General features: G+C 39.5%; 1 protein-coding gene across 9 annotated transcripts in view; it reads left to right on the top strand.

The window, feature by feature from the left end:
* slmapa (sarcolemma associated protein a) overlaps positions 1-21,420 on the top strand; it is a 61,425-nt gene that overhangs the window by 17,576 nt on the left and 22,429 nt on the right. For 7 of the 9 annotated variants that reach the window (XM_053483721.1, XM_053483717.1, XM_053483715.1 and 4 more), the window contains exons 2-4: positions 11,733-11,880; positions 12,674-12,746; positions 21,193-21,229. In XM_053483721.1, coding sequence (XP_053339696.1) covers positions 11,733-11,880; positions 12,674-12,746; positions 21,193-21,229 — 258 coding nt within the window. Of the gene's footprint in view, positions 1-11,732; positions 11,881-12,673; positions 12,747-13,398; positions 13,556-18,368; positions 18,479-21,192; positions 21,230-21,420 lie in introns of those variants that run through there. The other 2 variants (XM_053483722.1, XM_053483723.1) reach the window with 2 other exon arrangements.

The following is a 21,420-nucleotide window of genomic DNA, read 5'->3' as shown; positions in this document are numbered from 1 at the left end:
CTTCCCATCTCTATCTTTCTGCCCCGCCAACCTGTACAAATCCACCTCACCCTCCTTACTATCCAATCTAGCATACAAGTCCTCATAAGCCTAAAATTATTCATACCCCTGACAAATTGTGACTTGGTTACTTTTATTCAATAAGCAAGTTTTTTTTTTTTTTCTTGGTTAGAAATGAGATGGGCGTTTCCTAGAAGATAATAAAATATTATTACTCATCTTTTATTAACATTTAAACGTAAAGTGGCATGTCTAGAACTATTTACATCCTTTTCAATAATTAATAGGAAAGCCTTTTGGCTATTAGAGCAATCAAGTGCAATTGCTGACCCACTCTTTGCATGTCTTCACTTGTATTTTTTCTCATTCATCTCTTTAGCGATGAGCTTTCTCATGTTGGACTCAACTGGAGAACCTCAACTCTTTCAGGTTCGAGGGTCTCATTGCCATCACCCTGAGCTTTAGCTTCCTCCACAGATTTTTAACTGGATTTAAGTCAGGACTCTGGCTGGGCCACTGCAAAACGTTAATGTTTGTTGTCGTGCTGAAATGGTCACCGGTACCTATAACCAAGTTTTCGTTGAAGACTGCCTGATGTTGAGAATGTTGATGTATTGTTCCTATTTCATGGTGCTGTTTACTGTGATTAGGTTCTCTGGGCCACCGGCTAAAAAAATACCCCCAAAGCATTAGGCTCCCACCACCATGTTTGATGGTGGGTTGAAGGCTTCTCCTTTTTTACATTAAATGAAGGCTACCTTTTTGTGTGTGTATGTACATATACATAATTATACACATAATGTCTGTCTGTCTTGATGAAGCATGAATGCTGTTACATACGAGACTAGAGTTGACCTTATGTTTATATCTGTAGATGTGTTTTCCCATGGGATTAGGTACAGCTTAGAACCTCAGATTACTGAGAAACATGGTACTGTTTTGTGTGTGTGCATTTCAAAGGAGGATAACCTCTACGTTTTGTGACTGGTGGTTTCACATCACACTATGTACAGGTCTGACTAAAGAGAGAGGATTTGATTGCATGTTGATTGACATTATAAAACGTAAAGCGCTAATTGTATCCTGTTGTCACAGCGCTGGTGCAGTGCGGCAGCATTTATACCAGCTAGAGTCGTCGTCTCTGATTCTGACCAGCCTTCGGTTTTCCGTAGTATTTAAAACCCATTGTCTGTAACAGCTGTTTTCTGCTGCCAGTTTTCATGGAAATGAAAATGTGATGTCATCGCTGAAAATAGGATTTGGAATCTGAATGTCTGACCCTCTTACCAGTCTGTTATTATCAGCGGCTCTGAGTGACGGTTACTCAGCAGCTGACTGGAGCCACCAGACGCCACTGCCTGATGGGGGAGAGAGTCACACACGCGCACACACACACACATCCTGTCAGTAGCTCTGTGAGAATTAGCTGTGCATGAAACTCACTCGACCTGATCCTGTTTAAACTGAAATAAGTCAAAATATCTGGAAAACCTTGTACAGTTCTTTTGACCGTTTTGTGTACAGTGCAGTTTTTAAGCCATGTTTAAATGCAAACTTCTATAGATTAGTGATTACATCGACATGTATACATTGACATAAGAGTGTGTTTAAGATGTCAGGAATGAGGTTTGACCAAGGGCCGCCCGGTACGATATCACAATACCTATGGGCAGATTCGATCTGTATCGTGATTCTATAAGTATCATGATTTTATATAAAAAAAAAAAAACTCATTTTATATAATTACAATAATTTTACAATTCAAAACTTGCATGGGAAAAATTATTCGCTGCTACCCCACTTGGTGCTGTGAATAGTTTAGAGTGCACCACCTGTAGGATTGTAGATGAACTGCATGTAATTAAATAAATATTTAAAATATAAATAAAGAGATTTGTAGGTAATGCATAAATTGCCATACAAAATTACGATACACCGATTGATCCCCCCCTCCCCCCCTTTCCCCCATTTCTATAACATGTGCAGTGTAAAAGTCTGAGTTTTTGTTTAAACACTTGGTTGTTGGATGTGACTTTGACTCCTGTTATAGTCGTCACAAAATGTAACCATTATGTAATTTTAACAATAACTTGGTATTTTGGGGATCAACTTGGGAATTTGCAAAACGATCTTGGGATTTTTTTTATTTGATGTTGGGTAAGTAAAGTTTTCATTTAGCAGTTAAAGTCAAATTAAAATGGATTGAAGAAACCTAATGAACACTTTTGCCGTACTCCTGTTCGTCATCTACGCAATTCCTTTACTTTCTTTTCTTGGGCTTTGTTAATTTTATCTTGGGGCTCTCCACATTGGATCATTTGATTGGGTTTTACACCAAATTCGCAACCCTCCCATCTAACCAGCCTTGGGATTGGGTATTGGACCAGCAGTGTAGCTCAAAAAGATTTATAATTACTTATTTTGTTTGTATATAATTTTTTTTTTATTTAAACAATTTTGGATTGGTTAAAGTTCTTCAGAATCTTGGGATATCTTAAAATGGAGAGCGCCAGCACTGTTGATCATTAATGTCTTGTGACTCTGGATAAAAGCATCCACTAAATGCTTTCTTTTTGATTGACATAAGCAACTTGAACTTGATTCTGTATTTCACATGTAAAAGTTTGATAATACTCACAAATTTTCCCATTTACAGTTAGTATCAAAGTTAAGAGGTTTAGATTTGGTCATTTTATGTTTGAATTTGCAGATGCTCACGAGCATAAGTAGCATAGGTGTGAATTTTCAGTGTTCTCAAATATCATGCGTGTCGTCTAATTGTGCTTTTACTAACGTTTCGTTAAATTAATCTGTTCGTATCCTACCTGATGTACAAGACCTACACATGTATAACTAACGTTGACTTTTTGTGTCTAACTCCGCTCTAATGAATATCTTTTGACCTCTAGCTCCTGACCCGCCCCCTCACCCACATCTTTTGCCCTGTCAGCACACAATGTCTGTTTTGCCCTCATATCTTATAGAAGGCATGAGTTTTTATTTTTTTCAGTCTAGCTCAGCAAAATTTTACACAGATCTTAAACAACCCTAATCACCTGTGTAAAATGCTGTACAGTGTATCCAAAGGGTTAAGGCGATCTAATACCGTAAGTCATTCAGGACGTGGTACGAGTTGGTAAATCTAATTATTATAACTGTTATAAGATAGCTTAAGTTTTGTTGACGTCTTATGAGCAGATCCCAATAGCCAAGCGAATGGTTGTACTTTTATTTGACTCCTCTGTAGAACATTTGTAGAAACGTTAATGTACAACTTTGGGTAAACAGTGAATCCAAAATAAAGTTTGCAATAGCGTGAAAATTATTTATCTATCATTTATTTTAATTAATTAATTTATTTGGTAATTTGATTTAAAGTGTCAAACTCATTCTAGATTCATTACATGTAAAGGGAAAAATCTTTCACACCTTTGTTTGTTTTAGGCTACATAAACCTCACAAGCCACGTTGTTCAAATTTTGTTCACGGTTTGATTTTATTTTTTTTCTTTGATCAGATTGTACCTGCGTTTCATGATGTTTCGCATTCATATGTGCATGTCACTTTTATCTGACTGTAATGTCTGTCATCTGAAACAGCATGTTTGTGGGACTACTCGTTTATTTCACACAAGCGATGAGCGTTTTGCTTGGACCAACTCAATGTTCCAAATATCTACTAAATCATGGGTTTCACTTTTCTCGCTGCTCTCCTTCATTGTTGAAATGGAACGCCTGTGATGGTGGTACTGAGTGATGACATGAGCGAGCGCCACAGTAGAGGCAAAAGTCACATAAATTCTGATCTGCTGTTCTCATTGTAGTCGCATGACCACAGGCCTGAAAAATTAGATCTGTGTCACGTTAGGATAAATTGCTTTTTTACTTCACTTATCGTGGCAATGCATTAATTTTGATGATGCAGTTTAGAGCTCATGGGTGAAAAAAAAATTTCACTTTGACTGAGTAAATTACTGTTCATACCATATAAATGCAGTGGATCTGTTGGTCTAGGTAAAGAGAAAAAACTTTTTTTCTACCTAGACCAAATGAAGGAAGATAGGCCTTTATAACACCCCAAAAATATATTTTTTTTAAACCAAAAGAGAATGCATTCCCTCTTACATCAGTGATGCGCCAATTAGTACTGCAAGTCATTTAACAATGCCATCTTTTAACCATTTAATTTTTTCTCTTTTTTCTTAAAAAGAACTAAAATGCATTTTGAAGAAGCTGTTCGTCTTTTATCATGAGTGCACAGAGATAATAAAACACTTAAGTCTACAACATATCTTTTATAGTGAGACCTCTAGCAGAAAAGGTTACACCAAACAATTGAAACGGAAGTGTAACACCAACTCACTGTTACACACGCCTGGGACGATGGGATACAGTTGCTATTTTTTTTATATTCAGGGATGCCGTGTTACCGCCCAATCTTACAGACCATGCACTTTATTTCCCCCCTCAAAGTTTCTAGTGATGCTGTCATATTTAAGGGACACGATAGGACGATTTAAACACGCGTCTAGTTAAAAGGATTGCATCTCTTGGTGAATTCTTCCTTGCTGAGACTTTAGGAATGATTTTCCCTCAGTATGGCCAAGGTTGGCAGGATTTAAAAAGGTAAAGCATGTGCCAAAGCCCGGTTGATAAGAGCTTGGCAGAAGTTTTAGGAGTTTCCACAATCCTAATGTCATCTTTTACCTGGCAGATTTTCTGCCCGCAGACTTATTATAATGAATCTGTCCTGTAGCCTTCATGCAGATTTACTCAGCTTCGGTTCCTCATTGCAGATTTCTTTTAGACATTGCCTGTTGAGCTGTTGCTAGACACAGTCCAAGGCATCGTTCCTTTGCGTCGAGTTCACACTCGGGGTTTGAGTTGCTGTAAACACGCCGCACATCAACGCTTATTCTCGCTGATGGAGCCAGAACTCCCACTGCAGATTGTATTGTTTACAGAGCGTGCGCTTTCTGCCACGGAACTCTTCATTTCACGTCATCTACTCTACATTGTGACCATAATAGGCTCATAATGGTGATTTTATGAGGAAAAGGTCATGTCTGGAGAGGGACTTTGCCTACAAAAAGCAAAGAGTCTCGAGCTGGTTTAGTCTGGAGTCTTTAGTCTGGGATTCTGCAATACAAAAAATAAAAAGGAAACACTCTTATCGAGTAAAAACATGTTAGTCAGACTAATCAAATAAGTGTTATTATGACAAGACAAACATACCGCTAAGCTCGTTGCTAGACTTTTTGTTTATTGGGAAGTACCTGTAAAATATTGATATTGTAATTAAGTATCTTCAACTTTGATTGTTGTCATTTGTTATATAATAAGAGTCAACTAAACCTAATTAGAAGCTGATCCGTCAAACTATAAAAAATTTAGTTAAAAAAAAAAAGTATATAAGTGTATTTTCTTGTTGATAAATTTATTCGGACATTTTAATGCAACACTGCGAGTGTCTGCATGGACTCTGATATTCTAGTAGTAATACAGTATAACACCTCAGTCTGACCAAACACAATCCAGTCCAATCAGAATTAATTTTCTGTGGAAACCTTTTGTATAATCAGTTCAACAGGTAAGTATTAATCATGTAAACACTAGACATAATCATTTCTGTTGTTGGAATGAATATATTTTCTGTATGTTTACCCTACATGGAAGAGGAGGCAGCGATCAGCTCACTATTTTAAAACATCTATCCAGTCATTAGATGCATGATTAATTTTTATTTTACAGCATATAATTAGAAATAGAAATAATTATAATTAGAAATTAGGTGCCTATCGCAATCAGTGAAAACTTTTCAGGAAGCAATTTTGTTTTCATTAAGTTGCTGAAGGTGAAAATCCTCAAGCTTCATATTTGCTGAACTGAGTCGTTTTTTATATATATATATATATAAATAAATATTAAAATGAGAGGTTGGAGGAATAATTTTCTATTTAAGACGCTTAAACTGGGTTAAGGCATTGTGTAATGTTTTCAGGACTTTTGTGATAACACATTGGTTAGGCAAAACAGGGATATTTATTTTTTTAGTTTTTTCAGTAAATAACCGCTTCGATGTAATAAAAAGATGGTGCCATAGCAAGTCAGGATAAAGAGTTGAGTGTTCAGAGCCTTTGTAGAAAGGCGGAAGGGGTTTCCTCACATGAGAAGTATTCTGGAGGCGTTTTGATGGAAACACACACACACACACACACACAAACACACACACACACCACAGAGGCTAGTGTGCACTTGGATCCAATCCAGAGAATGAGTCAGAGTATGCCGTGTGGATGGTCTCGGCTTCAGCTCTGACCCAGAGTTCACAGGAAACCGCTTTCTGTGTCCAGTGTTTACAACGGCCAGCTCTTTACTCCAGCAGCAACGGATTGCATTAATGCTCTCCACATGTTAACATTTTATGCGTCTGTATTTCTGTATTGAAATTGCTTTTTTACACCAGAAAAGTGGCAGGAGCACTAAATGAAACTGGGACAGAGTCTGGTTTCTAATGCAGTGATTAGTAACTCGGCACTCCTCCACTCCGGTCTGTCTCGTGGTATAGTATTATTTCATTTTTGTTCTTACATCGGGCATGATGAACATGCAGCCAGTGCGAATTTAAGGGAACTTGTGCTAGTCTGCCCATGCTTTTGGATATCTTATATCTTCTGCCTGTGTTTGTTTATTTATTTATTTATTACTAATTAAAATTTATTTTTTAAAATAAAGTGATCACCAAGCCCAAGTTTTTAGAAATATTTCTTTTCTTTTTTTCAAACATGTATGCAGTAAATGCGTTACGCCGGGGGGAAATACCAGACGTTGGTTACCACTCATAAACCAAGCTTGGGCATGCTGCAGTGCTAAAAACCGTGACCGTAAATAATTGTAACAAATTATTAGCTGTACATCACAGTACGTTCATTCACAGCTTTATCAGATTTGCAGTCTGTCCAAAGGAAGTTGAAATAATTTAGAAACAGATTGTTGCTCTGCTCTGCAGGTTGTTAAAAATTGCATATAATACTATACAGACCGCGATGAAACATGCGTTACAAACCACAGAGCACTTTTTAAAAATATATATATTTTAAAGCTGCAGACTCCACGGTTTCCAAAATAGCGTCTAACTGTCTAATGTAATGTGCTGTGATGATATCGGGAGACTTGGTAAATTACCAACATCATTATTTGTCCTAAGGCCGAGGAGTCTAAAATACTGTATGTTTTATGTTTGGACCTCCAAAAAGCCCCAGATGCTGGAAAGAAAAGCATTACACTGCGATGTCACTCAATGTCATGTCACTCAATGTCATGTCACTCAATGTCATGTCACTCAATGTCATGTCACTCAATGTCATGTCACTCAATGTCATGTCACTCAATGTCATGTCACTCAATGTCATGTCACTCAATGTCATGTCACTCAATGTCATGTCACTCAAAGTTATTAATAATTTTTCAGTGTAAGTTTAAGGCGTTACCACAGCGGATCCGTTTCAGGTATCAAAAATCCCTCTACAATTTTGCATCCTCTACCTCTTTGGATCCCATCGGCCCAGTTTGGTGGCGATCATATAAATTCCCTAGGAAGAGTGAATCAAATTTCTTCGAGTGGGTTTTGGCAAATGACCCAAAATAACTGACTTCCTGTTGAGTTGAGCCCATGACATGCAATTTAAAAGTTGCTCAACTCAAGGAGATCTAAATGTCTAACAACTGTCATGCCGTTACTACAGCAGTTTTTTTTTTTTTTTTCTCCTGTTTTAAGTCACACCCATTCGAGTTTGAACACAGATTGTTCATAGTAACAGCACTAAACAGCTCTCGATTTTTTTTATTTTTTTTTCTCGACACTACACAACATTTTTCTTCTTTTTCTTTAGGGCTGATTTTTATTTACGGTTAAAGCGCGCAACCATGTAATTAAGCTTTGTGATTTTTGGGACAAGAAGATGGAACATCCTACTGTTTTAAAGTGACACTCGCACCTTTTAACGAGCGCTGCTGCCAAGTTTAAGGAACGATGTTTTTCCTTAAATTAAGTTTAAATTCAAGCTGTGGGGACTAAACTAGATTTATTTATTTTTCTTAAACCTGCAGGATATGTGAGGTATTCTGTTTCATGTCTAAACCTAGGGCATGTTCACAGTTCTGTTTGTGACAACTGGAATTTTATTCAAGAAAGAGTGAGGTATTAATGGTTGATGCATTTGAAAGCTGTTTGTCATGGATCGATGTTCTGTGATCATCTCAAACCTCCGATCTTTTGTTTGTTCAGAACAATGTTATGATAATCCGATGACTCGTCCAAAATCAGCTCACGTCAGGCCAATGAGTGTGGATGTGCTGTTACTGTACAGATCTGTAAGATTTTGCTGGTGAAGGTGTGTGCGCGCGCGTGCAGTTCTTTATTTGGATACGAAAATAACTCTTCTGCCTCTCCTTTAATTATCGCCTTATGAAGTGACAATCGTGTGATTTTTCTCAGCGCTCTTCTTCTTCCGCGTGGGAGACTTTCAATGCTTTAGTACCAGATGACCTAGAGTTTATTATTGAACCGACATCCATTTTGTTTTTAAGTCGTCATTTTGCAATACTTTTGTTTACGCTGCTTGGGATCGAATCAAGCTATGGGGTGGACGTGCAGTCCAGCGATTAGATGTGTAGTGATCTCACAAGATCCGTCACTTACCGCCCACCAGCATGTGTAGTTTAGATTCAGAGTGCTGCTAGTAGTGTACAGTGCTGACTCTCCTGGGCACTTCAGGGCTTCATAAGATACCGTAATTAACAGACTAATTAGCTGGGCTGTTTTTAATCATACTTTAACATAATGGTATGTTTGAGTAAAGTTGAATGAAGTAGTTTTAGTTAATTTTTTTTTCTTTTTTATACCACAAGTCGTGTTGAGTTCTTCATTGGTCAGAAGATATAATAATCTATAAGAGAAACTTGGACTGCACTTTAGCTACAAGACACAAGTACAGGGTTACATCATGATGTCCTTGTTCTAATAGAATGCTCACCAAAACGGAACACCCGAAAGAGTTTGTGCATGTGTCAAATAGACAGCGCAGAAATAGTTTTAAGTGCTGTCGGGGATAGCGCTGTGGTTAAGGCATTGGACTACGATTTGGAAAGTCCCGAGTTCAAACCCCTGTTGGGCCCTTGAGCAAGGCCCTTAACTTTTAACTGCTCACATGTATAATGAAATACAAAAGTACGTCACTGTGGATGACGGTATCTGCCAAATGCCTAAATGTAAAAAAATTTTAAACCATTGAGATCTATAGCAGAGTCTGACTCCTAATGTGGGAGCACTAAGTACCTCTCATCCCTCCCATCTGAGAGAGCTCGGCCAATCATTTCTCTTTCGGCTGCGAGAGGTTACAGCATCACCTGGTAATCAAACGTGTTCATGCTTTTTAACAGGGGTAACGGTATAAGTTTTCGACATGAGATTAAGAGGCTTAGAAGCTTTGTCGTCCGCCCCACCACAAAGAGAAATGAGTCCAGTGAGAGAATTTATGCTTTTTAAAATTTTTATTTCATTTATCAGTTAGACTTTATTATAAAAATAAAATATACATGCATACCAACACAGAGTACACACAAACGCCCTGCAATTGCTCTGATTAGTGACCGATACGGTAGTCATGTCGAAGATTTCAGTGAGCAGTCCAAACCTTGGGAATGACTGTGTTTAGCTGCTGTAGTGCAAGAGATTACAGAAACTAGCAGGTGTAACACAATATTAAACACTTTGATGTCCATGGATGATGTAGAAAAATCCTTGAAAATATGTGCAGATATGTTGTACACACATACAGTCTGGGTTCTATCTGCTGGGTGCTAATCTTGTTTTTTTTGTATGTGTGATGGCCTTGGATTTTTTCTGTAACCATGGGGACCAGGCAACGAGAAACCGCCTCACACAAGATGCTCGAGCCGAGGTGGTGCTGTCGACTTTTTGTCTTTTCCTTTTTTGTTTAATGCTGGCGTATATCTGAATCAGACTGGTGTTATTTGAATCCACCTGCACGCTGAATGCATGGGTGAATGAAAGCCGATCTGTTGTGTTTCTGAATGCGTGGATGCTGTCACACTGAGGGGGAGATGGGAGAGAGAGATGGGTGGCTAGGCAGCACATTACCACCCATGGCTGGTTTTAGTCTCGTTAAAATGAAATAGTGTGTTTATTTAAAGACATTTATGCCATAATAAGTCTGCCTCGTCTGTACCTCATGTGTGCCAAGGATGGATTCTGCTGATCGATCGGTCGGTCTATGACTGTGAGTGTGTGAGTGAGCATGGCGGAAAATGAGCTCACACTCAATAATAGCAGAGACCGAGTACAGAGTAAGAGCATAAAATAAAGCTTTCTGTCTGAGCTGGAGATTTGGATGGAACACAGATAATTGTTGCAACATGAAAACATAATTTTTCAGTCCGTCATTTGCTAATGTAGGTACATCAAAGATAAAGGGCTTACATTTGTATTATAATGACGCATGCCTGATGTTTCATTGTTCAGGCAGGGCCGCTTAGTATAAGATTACCGACTTCACTGCACCACACTCCACCTTAGTCCCAGGATATACTTTTGCTTCCTTAGTGGCACGGAGATGGTATTTCTGTCTCACAGTTCAGGGGTCCCCTTTTTAATCCTGGGTTTGTGTTACTGTCCATGACACTTCTCCAGTTTCCTTAACCCTCTCAAAAAACATCCTTTTACGATACACTGCACTAAATTAGCCGTGTGTCTGTGTGTATGCATGATGTCTTAAGATGAACAGTCATCCCATCCTAGCTGTACTATCTCTCTACATCCGGTATAAAATACTTATGTTTGTAATATTTGCCTAGTGAAGTTCAGGGCAATTGGGCTGCCCGGTGGTTTTAGTGGCCATTGCCGCCTTATACTTTCAGGGTGTGGGTTTGATTCCCAACCTCTGTCCTTTTGTTTATGAATTTTTGCATGTTCTCTCCTGGCTTGCTGGGTTTCCTCTGCATGCTCTAGTTTTCTCTCACAGTCCGAAGACGTGCAGATTAGGCTAATTGGCAACCTGTCCAGGGTGTCCCTCGTCTCTTTCAGTCTTCTGGATAGGCTCCAGACAATAAACACAATATTTTATTACACACGTAATGAAATTACTTAATTAGAAGGCAGAAGGAGAGCGCAGATCATTGGCGATCGGCGCTTTAATTGATTGTGACCGAGCACGGCCAGCCTACCGAACGTCCTCGACTCCTGTCTACAGACGGCAACTACAGAACTTGCCATCACCAGATGATGGAGCCTTTTTTTTTTCTTGCCGCGCCACTTTGTACAGAGTCTGAAATACTCTGAAATTAGCGCAGTTTAAAGGCCAAGTCCGAATGTTCAGATGATGTCCAACACAGTTGCTTAACAAAAAAGCAACAAAAGAAACGTTGAGTAATTTCTGCTGATTGTGTGTGTGTGTGTGTGTGTAGCTTTGTGTTTGTTAGCACTGTTTTTTTACTTAACTTTTTACTTAAGGCAGAGTTTTTCTTTCTTTCTTTCTTTCTTTCTTTTTACTTACAACCCCCCCCCCCCCTCCCCGCCTGGAAAACAGGACTACTCAAAAGCTGACTGTAGCTTTGTTTTGTCAGATTTGGAGACTTTGAACTGTGGCCATGCTTGTTTATCTGCTGTTCGGTTCTTTAATTGTCTTTCTATTTTTTTTTTTTTTTTTTAAACAGTTTTACCTCCAGGACACCAAAAGCAGCAATGGCACCTTCATTAACAGCCAGCGCCTGAGCCGGGGCTCTGAGGAGAGTCCGCCGTGCGAGGTGCTCTCCGGTGACATCATCCAGTTCGGCGTGGACGTAACTGAAAACACGCGCAAAGGTCAGCCTCATGTTCTCCCTGTCTGTTATGAGCGTTACAGCTTAGAGTTTTTTTTTATTTAGGTAATGTAGTGCTCGTGTTGCTCAATAACAGCATCCTGTTTTCTCTGTGCTTGATGGTTACTGAGAAAATGTCAAATAAGCAGCACACTTAAATGTTAAGAGCTTGGAATGATGCAAACTTTTTTTTTTTTTTTTTTAAGTTAGAGAGCATGGATAAAATTTTTTAAATTGCTTTTTGGTCGCATCCTGGGTATCTGGGTTTATGAAATCCCTGAGCATTTAATGATCGCTGCCTCCAAGGTGTTGTAATGCCAGCGGTGAAATGACGGCTTTCGCAATCGGATAAGAATGCAACGTAACTCGCGTTAAGAGCACAGAGACGAGCCTTGGAAACACACATAAGAAGACTGTTTTTGAGGTTATGGGCTAATCAAGAAATGGATAATGTGTTTAAGTATTGAGCCTTTTTTTTCCATCTTGAGATTTATTTTGTTGATAATGACTTGACCATTGTGCCTTTGGGTTGAAAAAGTTCTGGCGTGTAAAGCTGTTCAACTTGTGCATGAGTCAGCGCTAAAAGGGAGTGCCTCAAATTTTTCATTACACACCAAAGCAGCAACAATTCAGCTGTCTTCAACAGAAATCGGGGACTGTTAAGTTTCCATGTGAAGCTAGGATCTTACACTGGAATTAGGAAGCTAATAAAGATTTCAAACTTGCCTTGCTGTGTAGCGCTCTCCTGACTCTGACTGAAATAACTTATTTGTCGTCTTTTTCTTTTTCCTCTGTAGTCACTCATGGCTGCATAGTGTCGACCATCAAACTCTTCCTTCCAGATGGCATGGAAGCTCGACGGCGATCTGAGTAAGACCTGACTACTATGAACACTCTCTCAGACACACACGCACACGCGCACAGACACAATGTTTGTAGTGAATGTAAGCCTGGGGTGTTAGACTGGGGAGGGGTGTTAAATGTTCTAAGTGGTGATGGTCATGCGGCAAGACAACCACAGTGCTGCGTAACAGCGTCTTCTCGTTAGCGGTTTCAGCTTTACGTAAGGTCGCTGTTAACTAGAATCATGTCCCTGTAAGTCATACAAGACAGTTTTACTAACACTGCGTGAAGTGCATGTGCCGAAGACTCAAGTCTTCCTTTTGGGTTTTTAACCTGGTTTAGATAATACAAGTATACGAGAAGTTTCTTACTGTAGTTAAATGTTATTGTATTTTCTTCTGTCATAAAGCTAGGGACTGAATGGTTTAGCTCTTTTGCATATGATTTAAAAGATAAAAGCAAAAAAGAAAATAAATAAAGCTAAAATTTTCATGCAATATCAATACTTCAGAAAAGCATTTGATAATGAAAGTGAATCCCTACGATGCTCGGGCCATCCATGGCTGTAAGTCTAATTTGTCATGTCAGAATGACTTTTTCTCCTATCAGTACGAGTGCTACTAGCTGATAAGACATGTCTCTCACACGTAGAAGTGAGAGGATAGCACATCCTCCAAGTCTGCCATTCTGCCACAAGACAGAGTCTAAGCTTAACTAGTTTGAAAAAAATCAACAAGTCGGCCATTACCCTTAAGGATCCGTAGCTGTTGCATAATAGTGGACGTTGCACTGAAGACAGTAAGAGCAAACTGAGACTGCATTAAAGACACAATCTGGTGAGTTTTTTCCCAAGGAAAACAAAAGCAGCAGATTTGAACCTGTTCTCTTTTAGGGCTGTAGCTACTATGCACGCGAGTTTGTAGTCACCAGGCTGCGGTGTTGAACATGAGCATGAGTATCCTGGTTCTTTAATAACATATGTTAATATGCATAATTTAACACAGGCTTGTTAAAATAAAAAAAATATTAATAAATAAAAAGTACTCTTGGCTGTTTATCTGCTTTATGATGAATTTGAAAACTCAAAGTATTTTTGGAGATACTAATGCCAGGATTTGACTAACGCTAGGTTATAATAGAGTGGAGTCCAGTAGCAAGTTAAACCATCTAGGCAGGAAGGTGAATTCCAGATAATAGAAAATGTTGGTTCTATGGAGCATTGTTTACAGTAAACACCAAGGGAGTTAAGGGGAGTTGTTTGTCTCACTATTGTTGTTTGTGTCTGTGGTACATCTTTTAGTCACAAGGGGGAGTTTGTAGTAATAAACTAGAACCACTGGCACGGTTTCTGTCATAATTCCGCCTATAGTTAGAGTAAGAATAAAGGAAATAACAATAAGAGTCTAATTTAGAGTTTGAATTTATTTCGCCATAATTTTTAAAGTCTGGTTGTATCATTAACTTTTGAAATAAACATTTTCAACAGTGATTTGTCTGTTATCTCAAAAATGCCTGGTTTACCATTCAGGGTAATAAAGTGATGTGTAAACGGCAATAAAAAAAAGAATTAGTGACGTGTAATTTTAACCTTCATGATTTATAACTGATTGTTTATCACAAGTTGTCATTTTAAGTGCGTGCCAAGGGAAAAAAATAGTTTAGGAAACGCTGATGTAGAGGGTACTTACCACATATTAAATCATTAGCATTTTATTAATCGTGCAATTTACCGGCAAGCTTGGCGAGATCACACCGAATTGGCAGTTGAAGTTGTGTACAAAAAACGAATTTAGCTTAGTAGAAACGATGATATAAAGTCAATCTGTGAAGTATTGTCGTTTATCTAAATTGTAGCCAGTGGGTGTGTGCACAGACGTGTCACAGACGGTCCTTCCTGAATGTAACGGTAGCGTCATCATCCTTTGTCATAATATTGGCGTGTCACAGGCGCTTCTCACCAAATACAACAGTAGACGGTGTCTTCTCCAGCGAAAAACGGGTATGTAGGACCGAGCTCATAGTTACTGAAACTTAAAAACTTTTTTTTAAAAAAAGGGTATCGATCAGTCGTGTCAGGTTGGCGACCACCCCTTATTAGAAATCTGTGAACAAAGAGTCGAGCGCATGAAGCCCTCATGCTTTACTGTATGGGTGCTCCTGTCAGTGGCTTACAGTAGTTGTTTTTGGCTTTGTGTTGAGCTGCTGCATGTCATGTCTAGGTGTGTGGATGATTTGCTGACATCTAGACACTGACTTACAGACTGTGTGTGTGTGTGGATCACTGGCATGCCGTTGAAAGCTTCCCTGCGACTGCTGGCTCACAATGGGTGCTGCAGACCCAGCGCTGGCAAAGCCCGTGGACAGGAGGTACACTGTACCCAGGCATCCATGCTAATTCTAGCAGCAGGGTTGTTTTTAGACGCACTGCTTATTTAACGCTAAACCTGGAACTCGGGTTCAGATCCATTCTAAGGAAATCATACATTCAAGAAGTATAATAACTGATTTTGGCATGTTGATATTTTTAACAGCTGAGTCTGTCTGATTCAAAGGTGTCTGCTGTCTGAAAGAATGTGTGGGAGTTTTTAAGGAGTGTACGTCGAAGATCATGGACCAGCAATCTGTCCTTAAATCGTATTTTCATAGTGTTGCTATTTTTTTTTGAGTAAATCCAGTTTTGTACTCAAAGGATAGTTTAGTAGTTCTTACAAGCGAGCAGTTTTACGAGAGGAGCCATGTTTGCCTTTTTAAGTTTTTTTAAAGCTTTTTTCCACCTTGTGAAGGCATTGATGCCCAGAAACCTATAACATTATAAAGCTAAATGTGTCATATTGATGTGAAATATTGAAAATGTGAGGTTGAGTCAAAAATGATCTACACACTAGCTGTAGAATTTATTTTAGTTCATAACGCGTTTGTATAGCAGTCCTTTGTGTCTAATCCAAAGTTTATTCTTTAGTCAACGTCTCACTGTAATGAGCACTGTCAATTGTTGATGTTCCAATACTGGCCCTTGACAATCACATAAAACTGTAAACTTTAATTTTCCAGTTGATTTACTTTTTAACATTTTTTTTTCTTTCGGCGAGGATGTTTGCGTTCCAGACTTTGTCCTTTATTCTCAGACTCGTAGTGATGCATTCATGTCACATCACCAGTAATAATTCTCCTCAAGAAACTTTTAACTTCCATAGAGTATCGTCCACAGTATACCCTCAGACCACACACAAAAACACTAAAACCCTGCATGCTGGTTTTCTTTCGTGCAAATCACAAGCGGGGAATCTATTTTTGCTCGCACTGCAGTTACAAATGAACTGATGTAACCCGTTCACACCTGCACATCTGTGACTGTGAAGAGAGTAGCCTTAAAGTTTTTTTTTTTTTTTTTTGGGTTGTGCATTTGTGTTTTGTTTAAGGATACGGTTATGTGGGGAAACCCATTTTATTAACGTGGTTCTGCTTAGTGCTGGAACATCCTGTGATTCTGTCTTTGTGCACCGTTGAAGCACTAACTAAGATTAAGGTGTGAGCCGGTCTGTGTTAGATTCGGAGGTGCATGGTTTGTCAGATGGGGCATCAACACGTCAACACTTTTGACTTGAAATTCATAATCCGGCTAAGAATCTCTCTCATGTGGAGTTTAAATAGACAAACATTTCAGTGTGTATGAAGATCCTGGATTTATTTGATTTTAATTTCTTTCTTGCTCGCTCGCTCTCTCTCTGCTTGTCCCCTCTTCCCACCCTCTCGGGGCTCTCCATGCCATTCCTCTTGGCCTAAAGTCGTGCTTGCTGATAAATTTTCTTTTTTACCTGAAGCCGAGCTCTCAATCTGAACCTCATTCAGTGCCGTGTTCACGCTCGTCTCTCAGACCGAGGCCCTGTTAACGGCGGTACTTATAGAAGCCACATGCTGCTCCTTGCTCCTCTTCTTCTTCTTTCTGGAATGCAGCCCGGATGAGCGTGATGAGGGCCCCCGGCTCATTTTTTGTCTCCATGTGCACCTAAAGTTTGTTTAAGGTTATGGGTTTTTAACGCTTAGCTTTTAAAAATATATATTTATTTATTTTCTCCCTCTATCTACAATGCCTCAGGACAGGCCTGAGTAAGCCGAGAGGAGCTTCTTTCCAGGCCCGGCTGTGGAAAATTCTTCCTAACAATTCGACTGAAGACATCTGTTAAAGATATTTCTCCATGCTTTTTTAGAAAGTTGCTCATCTATAGAGGAAAGAAAAGAAGAAGAAAAAAGCCTGTGTTGCTTTTTCGTTCTGTATGGAAGGAAAGATGATAAAAGGGTGATAAATATATAGATGGATGAAGTGACTACAGGGGAGTGGCTCAGACTGTTTTTTTTTTCCTTTTTCTGGGAGAGCAACACGCCAAATGAAGATGGCCGTTTCCTCTAGGCCTAATCCTGAATGCTGCCTCATCATTGCAATCCCCCTTTCTCTCTCTCTCGATTTTAGGCAGCGTTCTTACTTTCACTTAGCAAACCAGGTCTTCATTGTAATATCTTTTAATATCCTAAGCATGATAATGGGCAGGGTACATCCCGGGCAGGGTGCCAGTTCATCACAGGGCACCAGTGCATACCCACTCGCGCACGCTACGGGCATTTTGGGAACACCAGTCAGCGTACTCTGCATGTCTTTGGGCTGTGGAGGAAACCGGAGATCCAGGAAGAAACCCACATAGCACAGGGAGCGCATGCAAACTCCCAACGCACACAGACTCGAGTTGGACCACTACGGTGACATTTGGGTATATAGTGTATATTATACAACAAGGCAGGGAAGACTTTTGTCCTGTCCTGTTAAGAAATGAATAGGAGAAATAACTGGATGTAATATTATGACAATTATTAGTCTTTTCATTATTTTAGCTTTTGTATTGATTTTAATTTCTAGTCAGAACTGATTTGTACTATAAAGCGAGTTACTGGAACATGGTTTGATCTTTTCTGTTAATGTAAATATTTATGCAGTTGAAAACAACATGACAAGAGTACTGTCCTCCTGATTGTCAATCCTAAACACCACGAAGACATCGGCAGAGATTGTGTCTTCAGCCCTAGCACAGAAACACTACTATGACTCACTGGAGGCTTACATAAACCTGACAGAACACGTGTGAACACACACACATACACACATATATAGCAGGCAGTGTGCCTTGGGCTGTACTCAGCTCTGATTTTTGGGGACATCAGCTGAAGCCAGGTGGAGGTCCAAGCAACATGGAGAGATTTAGCCACTTTTGGATTCAGCTAATATTTTAGCTTGAGTTCCTGTTCAGGATGGTTATGATGTGCGTTATGATGTGATCCCAACACAATGTGTTTCTGCATTCAGCTCTGGACCCGTACTCTTCTTCTTCTCCTCTCAGCGGAATGTACTCCAACCTGTTAGATTGGTTCCTTCAGCACATTTCTCCTACCATGCAATCGACAGCAAGGGGATCAGGTTTGGCAGCTTGATATCTCCCTGACTGGGGCTTTACCGCTTGAAACATGTGACCTGTGGAGATCCAAGGCGAGAGATTTACCCAGTTTAACCTCAACCTGCAGCTCTACGAGGCGCGTCAGTTCGAAAACTAGAGAAGTGAGCGCTACGTTTACGAGGGAGGATCATGTAAAAGCAGGAGAAAATGCGGCTGGACCATGGAGTATTTTATTTGAAACTGGAATAAGGTATAACTGAGACCTGTTCTGTTTAGTCTACGTTATCTGGATATGAACAAGCACCTTCTTTAATTCAGGTAACTGAAACTAACCCAAAAGAGGAAGAGGCATGTGCTTGTATGTGTTGTTCTCCAGAGGTCATACATATGACAATTGATAGGAAACAATAAGCTCAGTACCGGGGGAAACTTACAGGTCACCTGACTTTACGTTCGTCCTAAGGCAGTTATCGCCAGTACGCCGATTAGAGAAGGGCGTGTGCATTCAAGGTACTGTACTTATCTCTTTACTGTTCACTGGTTTATAAGGCAATCTGCATTCTGTGGTTATCAGTCAAGTATCACTAGAGTTGAAGTGCAAAAGTAAACAAGTACAAGTTTTAAAAAGCTTGTTGTAAATCAAAAAGTGATGCAATGCATCATATAGAATTATGATTTGCCATGATATATAGCACTTTGAAAAAAGAAAATTGCAGTATGAATCTCTACAAAATGATTTTGACATTAGTTATTTTGTGACTGTGCTTTAATTTCCCATATTTTACTATTTTTTTAGCAAATTAACTGCTTTAATGCTTCAGTTGAAATGCTACTCAGGTTACGCAGTGTTTTGCAGCTAAAACCCCATGTGTTTCACTTCTCCTCCTCCTCCTCCTCCAAATGTGCCGTTTCAGTGTCTGTAAATGAGCAAATGCTGAGCCGCACCCCACTGGCAGAAAGGGGGAGGGGTGTCTTCTTATGAGGTCACAATAAGGGGAAAATCTAATTGGCTTACAGGTCGACATAAAGTGAGAGTGCAAGGTAGTGCAAGTAGCTGTAGTGAACATTACATGTACTATGACGTGTAGTTCACACTAGCAGGTAGCAGTAAGGTGCAGTAGGATTAAAAAATTTTTTTTTTGAACAGCGGGTTGAATATAGTCCAGTTCAATTGTTTGAGGGTGGTTGCCTGTGGAAAGGAACTTTAGGTGTGCAGAGTGCTGGTTGTGTCCGGTGGTCTGTGGAGATTTTTCCTGCCTGTTTTCTGAGTATTGTAGAGTGGTGAAGTGGGGGGCAAGGGAGCGCTTATTATTATTATTATTATTATTATTATTATTATTTATATTAATTTCCTGCTGTTTATGCTGTTATATATATTTTTTTATATATATTAGGTCAGGCTCAGTGACTGCTGTATAGAACTGTGTCTCAGCAGCTCCAACTGTGTGGCAGACCATACGTCCTCAGTTGGCGCAGAAGGTACATCCTCTGCTGGGCCTTTTTTCAGGATTGACTTGATGTTGGATTTCTATTTCAACTCACAGAAAATGGTAGTTCTCGGGAGTTTGAAGGTCTTTACAGTTGACGCAGTGTTGTTGGATACTACTGTGTCACCTAAAGTTCAGTAAACCGCACAAGGTGATCCACCTCCTGCTGATATGCAGATTCGTCACCATGAGCCCAATGAGCGTAGTGTCCTTGGATGTGCAGTCATTAGTATAGAGGGAGAATTGCAGCGGTGAAGGACACATCCCTGCGGAGGACCAGGGCTGACGATCTGCACAAAAAAGTGTGTTCATAAGGAAAAACGGAACTAATGAAGAAAACGCCCATCACACACATTGATTCTGTAATTTCACTTCAAATGTAGAAGCGTACGTGGCAGTAACTTTAATTCAGGAAATGAATGATTTTTGGATTAATGCACAGTTGTATTTCTGTGCTCTATGAGCAGGTTTGTGATTTTTGCATAAACTGGTCTGATATTAACGTCAGACAAAGCTCTCATGATAAACCAGAGTAAAAAAAAAAGCGTTCTTCTGTGTGTGGAATCTGTTATACTGTACAGTACATACTGTAGCAAAAAATAGCGCCTTGGCTTGAGCCTATAGGCTTGTGCTCAGTGACCTTTATGAATGAATCACCCTGTTGTGACGCGATCCTGATAGCGTCAAGATTTCATCTCTGGCTCTCGGCCATTTCAGACACCGCTCCAGTAGCACTGCTGACATTTCAGGCTCGCAGCCGGTGTCTCTCATTTGGGGTCAGGAAGCAGCATCGCAGTGTACCGGGCTGTCAAGATGCCGCTCCTATCTGCTTTTCATTAATCTTAACAAGGGGTTGAAAAGGAATAATGCTAAAAGGGTCTTGGATGTTGCTTTGTTGATTTGCGTAGACTTTCATTTGATGCACCCCCCCCCCCCCCTTTACTTTACATTAAAGTAAAATAGTACTTTAACTGAGAAGTCAGCACTATCTACTTACTAGCACTAGCATCTTGTGCTAGGATGTAGCATGTGTATATTCACGTATCATTTTAATACTTTCAGTAACAAATTTCATGAATTTTCTTTTTTTTTTATCCTACACGTTTCTATGATTTCTTTTTTTAATCATAAGCAAGAGAAAAAAGCAAAACGTGAAACCTTAAAATTTTTAACACTTATTTATAATTTTAAAAATAAATGTTTTAGTGTTTAAAAAAAAAATAATTCCCCCGCCCACCACTAAAGGGTTTTCTTCTTCCTTCTCTGCTTTTCTTGTTAGGAATGTTGCCGCTTTTGTATGAAGTCAGTAAGTCTTATCTGGGAGCGAGCTTTAACTCCATGGTTACGCAGCCACCATGCACCTGCTGCGTCACTGTTAAACATTAAACCAGAGCAAAGTAGAGGCCACCTTTTTTTTTTTCTTTTTTTTTTTTTAAACTGAAAAAGGCTGGACGGCTACATGATATGCACGTGAACCGGCATGAGTTAGCATTGTTTTGATCCGTTATTGATCTGTTTTTCTCTTTCTTTGTTTTTTTCCTCCAGTGTCATTCAAGCACCACTACCACTACCTGTTGATAAGGTAAGGTTTTTTTTCTCTACATACTATTTAAACTGTAAGCTTTTGACCTGACTTTAATTCCTAAAACTTTCTGTAGGCGATATTTTATCTCTTGTGACATGAATGATAATTTGAAGCGCGTCTTTCGCTCCTTCTAGAGGCGTCTGCGTCGTCTCCAGCATGTAAGGCGCTTCCTTTGGTGTAATGTTTAT

Source organism: Clarias gariepinus, chromosome 23 (genome assembly GCF_024256425.1).
Source record: "Clarias gariepinus isolate MV-2021 ecotype Netherlands chromosome 23, CGAR_prim_01v2, whole genome shotgun sequence".
Lineage (NCBI taxonomy): Eukaryota > Metazoa > Chordata > Actinopteri > Siluriformes > Clariidae > Clarias > Clarias gariepinus.
This window is presented reverse-complemented; position numbering and strand designations above follow the sequence as displayed.